The 6,614-nt window shown below is 38.3% G+C and overlaps 1 protein-coding gene across 7 annotated transcripts in view; it reads left to right on the forward strand.

Moving 5' to 3' along the window:
• Window positions 1–6,614, forward strand: part of DPP10 (dipeptidyl peptidase like 10) — a 1,381,219-nt gene that overhangs the window by 1,054,800 nt on the left and 319,805 nt on the right. For all 7 annotated transcript variants that reach the window (XM_003792626.2, XM_023514792.1, XM_023514795.1 and 4 more), the window contains one exon: window positions 5,110–5,184. In XM_003792626.2, coding sequence (XP_003792674.1) covers window positions 5,110–5,184 — 75 coding nt within the window. The remainder of the gene's footprint in view (window positions 1–5,109; window positions 5,185–6,614) is intronic.

Genomic DNA, 6,614 nt, shown 5'->3' on the forward strand with positions numbered 1-6,614 from the left:
CTGTCCAACACTGCCAAAGGAGTGTTGAAATCTCCCACTATGATGGAGCTGGGAGAGATCAAGTTGCTGATGCCAGTTAGAGTCTCTTTTATAAACTGAGGTGCATTCTGGTTGGGTGCATAGATATTGATAATTGAGATCTCATCATACTGAGTATTGCACCAATTTTTAAATAACAATAAGATACCAGATTCTTGATACTGAATTTCCAGGCTCCTGGTCTCGGCAGTTCGAAGAATGAAGCGACAGACCACAGGATAGGTTTTATTCAACAGGTATAAGTGTTACAGCTATTACAACAAGCCAAACCTCCTTGTAGAGTAGGATTAGCAGTAAGATAGGTTTTATAATCTGAGTGTTACAGCTCTTACAAAGGGGCTAACCTCTTTGCAAGTGTTTACAGCTCTTACAAAGGGGCAACAGGATACAAGTGTTACAGAGCCAAACCTCATTGCTCTTCTGCTCTTTCTCCTGAGATCTGCCAAGGTCTGTGCTCAGGGTCTCTGACTTCTATAGGGGTAGTTGTCCAATGAGCTTTTGGGTATTGAAAACAGACTAATCATGAGTAGGTTTTGAAAATGGACCAATCAGGGATGCACTGGAGGAATCACCAGAAGTCCCCGTGCCAGTGTCTTCCCCCGCTTGTGTTCAGTTCCTTTGGCCACTGGAGCCTCTGTTGGGGGAGGGAAACTCCTCCCTCTTGCCTATGCTCCAGCTTGCTGTATCCTCTGCTGGTTGTCACCAACACCACCAAGATGGAGGCAGCAGGTCCTCCAGCCCCGCTGGGCTGAGGTGGCTGGAGTGCCACTTGTCCAGTATCAATAGAATCTGATATTGTTCCTTTAACCATTTGTTTAAGAACAATACACTTCTTGACACTGTAATATGGAGCAAGATGACCTTGTGTTTTCAATGTCATCTGAAATCCTCTGGATTTGATTGAAATTTCAATCAACTTTCAACATACAATGCATTATGAGAGGGGGGGGCGAGGAAGAGAGAGAGCGAGTGAGAATGAGGATACTTAGCTCACATTATTGCTCTGAGGACTGGAGGACACCTGATAACTGCAAAGTTATTAGCAACCTGTGGATCAGATGATAATGACTAATCAATAGTAGCTGCTAATGTCACGGTTGTTATCTTTGTTGTTATTCAATTATTATTGATATGGAGCCTTTAAAAAATGAAAACCAATTTTTTTAGATGAATTCTTGTCATAAATACTCTTATCTTTTTCTAGAATATCTTATATTAGGATTGTATAAGATGGGTCTGTCTAGGCAAACCCCCTAAATCTTAGCATTGCCATTAGATGGTCCACCTTTCTGACCACTCCATTTTTGGATACGTTCTAACAATAATTTTCTGAAGCCAGTAGGATGCCCCACTATTCAATTAAGTTTTGACACTAACTCTATGGAGTTAGGACTAAATCTCTTAATTTTGACACTAACTACCAGGAATTAGTGTAGACACCACAGATTAAAAAGCTTAATTCCCCGAGACTGACTTTATTTTAAATACCAGCTGCAAGTCCCGAGGACACTGGCATTCTGTCCAACTTGCCCACAAATGTGACTGTTCCCATTACCCTCTTCAGGTTAGATAGTTCTGTTACTAAAAGCTCAGCACCTGTCCCTGAAGCCCCAGCAGAAGAATGAGAACAAGTGTTTGAGGAAAAGGAAAGGTGAGCTTAGTAATTTGATGGCAAATGAGGAAATGGTAGACTCCTGTTTTAAAGTATCAATTTCCTAATCAGAAGCAGAAATAGGGAATTTTTAAAGTGAGTGTTTTCACACTCACTTTCACACTCAGGGTGCTGTTTAACCCCAGTAGATGGTACTTGACTTCAGCCCAACAAATCTGTTGAGTCATCTCCCGTGGTACAAAGAACAAAGGCCACTCACCTGTTCCTCCTGGCCACTGGCCTGAGGCAGGAGTGCAGGTTTTAGTTTTCAAATTGGGTGAGGTTGTTTTAAAGACACAGAAAACATTTTTACCTTTTCTCAGGCTACGCCCTCTGTTAACAATTCTTTAGAATAACTAACCAAGCTCCAGAGGAACTCTACTTAGGAGTACTAGTTTACTGTGAACGATACAAAAGAATGGGGTACCCAGGGTGATGTCCACAAAGGGTGTCGAGAGCACAGGAGCCTCGGATTGTTTTGGAGTTGGGGTACTTCACCTTCTACATACATGACCATGCTCCCCAACTGAGGCAAGGCAGAGCCTCCTGGTTCTTGGTATAATACAACCATACAACCCAGGGATCCTGGAGGGCCAGACACTGTCAGAGCAGGGTGATGGGGGGAGGACTCCAAGTTCCAAAGGATATTTATTGAAAGCCAGAACAAAGAAGAAAAAAGATTACAAGGAAAATTGCAATAAATATTACACTGTGTAGCACTACCTGCAGGAAGTACAGAAGTGTCCATTTTTCTGTACTGACATATCTAATATGGGAAACTCCGCTTTGACACCTGCCGTTTATTGGTCTGACTGGTCTCTACCTTAGCCATTTTTGCCTAAGTGATTAATTTGTTGTGCATAGGTTGCAACTGTTGCTGCTCACACCCACCCCTCTTTCTTACTGTGAATGCAACTCCACCTTGTTGCAGTTCACATGCCCAGCTCGTGACAGGCCAGCAACTTCTGCGGCTTCCTTGGGTATCTCCTTCCCTTTGCACATCTTGAGATGTCTGTGTTATATGTTTTCCATCCTATTCAGGGCACCTTTACTACTTTGTTTCAATCCATTCACAGAGTAAGCAACTAAGTGCAAAGTTAAGCATAATGAGGATTTGCAGTGATTACACTTTCCTTCACAATTATTATTTTATAAAGAATGCCTGGAATTTGTTCTCCACACCCAACACTCAGCATATTTTTTAAAATTAGGGTCTCATTACTTAGGCATAATTTATTAAATCACTGGCTACAGGACTGACTCCAGTCTCCAGCTCTTCTTCCTCACTAAGTCTTGGGGAAGGACTGAAAGTCTAACCCTGCAATCCCTTGGTTGATGTGATCTGGTGACTAGCCTCACTCTGAAGCTATAAAGGACCCACCCTTGCAATGAATCCTCTCTTGTCTCCTTAGCATAAAGTCAGGTATGATTGAAAGGAGTTTGCTATGGATAAGAAAAGACATTTCTATTTCTCAGGAAATGTTAGGAGTTCCTGTATCTACCTCTGTGCCAGGGAATAGGCTCAGACACTAATTATACTTTTTATTAATCCTCCCACATTTCCAAAGATTGATTAGTTCAAGTTTTTCATCCTATTAATTGTGTTTTGGGGGTTCTTATGTTTTAAAAAAATAACCAACTTATTTTTATTTATTTATTTTTTTTTAGAGACAGAGTCTTACTTTGTCATCCTCAGTAGAGTGCTGTGGTGTCACACTGCTCATAGCCGATTCTCTTGACTCAGCCTCGCAAGTAGCTGGGACTACAGGCACCCACCACAATGCCCAGCTATTTTTTTGTTGCAGTTTGGCCAGGGCAGGGTTTGAACGCATCACCCTTGATATAGGGGTCCAGCGCCCTAACTCACTGAGCCACCCAGTTTACCTTGTTCTGTTCTTCATAAAAGGAAGTCTTATGGAAACTACCCTCATATAAGGAACACAAAATTATTTATGTATATATTTATATGCAAATACTATGAAAACTAGCTCCTTTGCTTAAAATTCAGATGGAATTTATTATGGATTTTTAAAATATATTTTGGAAGTTTTTGATGTATCAACTCAGTTTGTTTGCTCTCTCTTTAGACATGAATTAGAAATATATATCTATTTCACCTGGAGTTTTTAGTTGTTGTTGCAGTTTTTGGCTGGGGCCAGGTTTCAACCTGCCACCTCTGGTATATGGGGCTGGCACCCTACTCCTTGAGCCACAGGTGCCGCCCTATACATCTACTTCAAATAAAATTACTTTCCTCACCCTCACTCTATTTCTCTTTTGTCACATAATTTAAATCCCTCCTGTCACCAAGTCTGTTCAATTGTTAGATTATAGGTTCAAACTCAGGTATAATGCAGTTGTGGTTGTTTGACATCAAATTTAACAATAAGTTACGTATTTGTGTTTTAATCTGTTTCACCTGGGAGTTTCTTTTACTAATACTAAGTCTTAAATGTGTTTGCTTTAAATATAAATATTCAACCAGTAGAAATGCAGAAACAGATAATCATAATGGTGTCAGTATTTCATTTTGATTCATACCACACATGCCACTATAAAAGCATTTTGATTACTTATAAATGTCAATGATCTTTTGATCTTTTTTTTCCTAATAATAAAAATATTAACATGCTCCTTAAGGGATAACATAGAAAAATACATTAACATGTCTAATGTGACCTTTCTAAGTTTTATATTCATGGAATAACCATACAAATATGCAGACATATGCAGATGCATATAAAATGTTAAAAGTATATACTTGGCTGACAGAGAGAATGGACTCCCCAAGGGTAATCGAGCTGCTCAAAGTTAAAAAAGAACCAGGCAGTCACAGTTGGGTGAGGCACAATCAAGTAACTCTGTTTTCAGAAGAATATAAAAGTATTACTGGACCTTCCTTGCTACAATCAAGCAAAACTCATCCTGTTATCAGGGCTAAGATAAACTGAGCCAGAACCTCCTTCCCAACCATTTGCATCAGCACTTTGAAGAAAATACCTGACAGAAAATTCTGGTGTGGGGATTGGAAACCACCAATCAGGACTTGATTAATTTACCTAATCAGAACAGGACACGTTTGAGTCTTTCATTTGCATCAATGGACATGATTGAGACTCAGTATACAGAATTTCCCTCCTTATGCCAGCCCTGATTTTATTCTGTGGAAAGCGCGCTTTCTCTGGCACTGAAGGCTGCGCCTCCCCTGTCTGCAGATTTTTTTTTCTATAAAAAAATAAAATTCTTCCCATTTCTTCTGTGAATCTTATGGTATTTTATTAACACCAATGAGAGTGAAGAAACCATTTCATTTCACATTGCTATGATGAGAATTGAGATCCTTTCTGATATTTATATATCCAAATTCATGTTAATTTCTCCTATTAAACTTTAAGATAACTCTTTTTTTTTCCCCCTAGGTAACCTTCAAAGCATCAAGACATTCAGTTTCACCGGATTTAAAATATGTCCTTCTGGCATATGATGTGAAACAGGTAAAGGAGTAATCTTTGAGAAAACTTCTCTTTGTGATGCTTTGAGATGACAATTCATAACCTTTCTTAGCTATGCACGCCTCGGGATAATCTGACATGTCTAGTAATTGCAGGGAACACTGAAGACTGCTTTGCACAGGAGAGGTTTGGAGATCACGTCCTTTCTTTCATACTGGCTAGTAGAAAACAGGGATAATTTGTCAGGTGTCTGTGCTGATCTAAGTCTATCTGTTTTCAGAAGGGAATGCAACAGAGTTTAGCAAACCCAACAAATAAAGTTTTCTGAAATTTTCAGGTAGTCTACTTGACTGTTTCATGCGTGTACAGAGTAAGGACTTTTCTACTGGCTGTTCCCAGAGCTCCAATGTATACTGAGGAAAGATGATGATTTGGAGGGTGGTCAATGGACTCTTTGTATTTGGATGTAAGCTTTGCTGTAGAAAATGCTATAAGTGGGTAAAGCAAGAAGTTAATTCAGAAGGGATGAAATATTCTAATTGCAATTAATGATTCATTATTCCATGTTAGCTCCAAAGCACAATTAGAGCAATATGTATGGTTGTTGAGTATTTTGTACTTAAATATAATTCACACAGTTAAAAAGCAAAGTAAATGTTGGAAAGGCAATTCAGCAGATTAGTATCTGCAAAGAATAAATGATTAGAAATCATTCAAGGAAGTTTATGAGCTTTAAGAAGGGCAATAAAAATTTATGGACTTAAGGCAGGAAGCCTCATATAATGCTTTGAAAGCCTTTGAGCACATGGAATTTCACAGTTCAAATGACCTGCTGTTTGATTGTTTTAGTGTTTTGAAATATACATGTGCTATATGTTTTAGAGGAGTTTATTTTTTAACTTAGAATAATTGACCTATACTGAAAGAGAAAGGGAGATTATAATCAAAGGCATCATTTCTTATTTATTTTGGCCTTTTTCCTTAACTTTTGCTCTATCTTACCTTTATTTATTGATATTTTGTAAAGATTATGTTATATTAAGAAAAATACTTAATTTTTACAAACAAAAGTGTTACAATATCCTACAAAGCTTTTAACTTAACATTACTTACCTGAATAATTAAAGCATGAAATGACTGTTATATTAGACTTATCATAAACTTTTAAAAAATTAGATTTCAGTACATACAATAAGACTAGAATTATAGTGGGATAGACACATAAGTCAATGAAAGAAAGCAGAAAACTCAGAAATAGAGCCCCACAAATATGCTTAATAGCTTTTCTGGCAAAAGTACAAAACAGGAGGAGGACGCCGGCCCCATATGCCAGAGGTGGCGGGTTCAAACCCAGCCCCGGCCAAAAACTGCAGGAAAAAAAAAAAAAAAGCTAAAGTACAAAACAATTTATGTAGGAAAGATACTCTTTTCTTTTCTTTTCTTTTCTTTTTTTTTTTTTTTTTTTGCAGTTT

Source organism: Otolemur garnettii, unplaced genomic scaffold, assembly GCF_000181295.1.
Source record: "Otolemur garnettii isolate 467f Iridium unplaced genomic scaffold, OtoGar3 scaffold00059, whole genome shotgun sequence".
NCBI classification, from domain to species: Eukaryota; Metazoa; Chordata; class Mammalia; order Primates; family Galagidae; genus Otolemur; species Otolemur garnettii.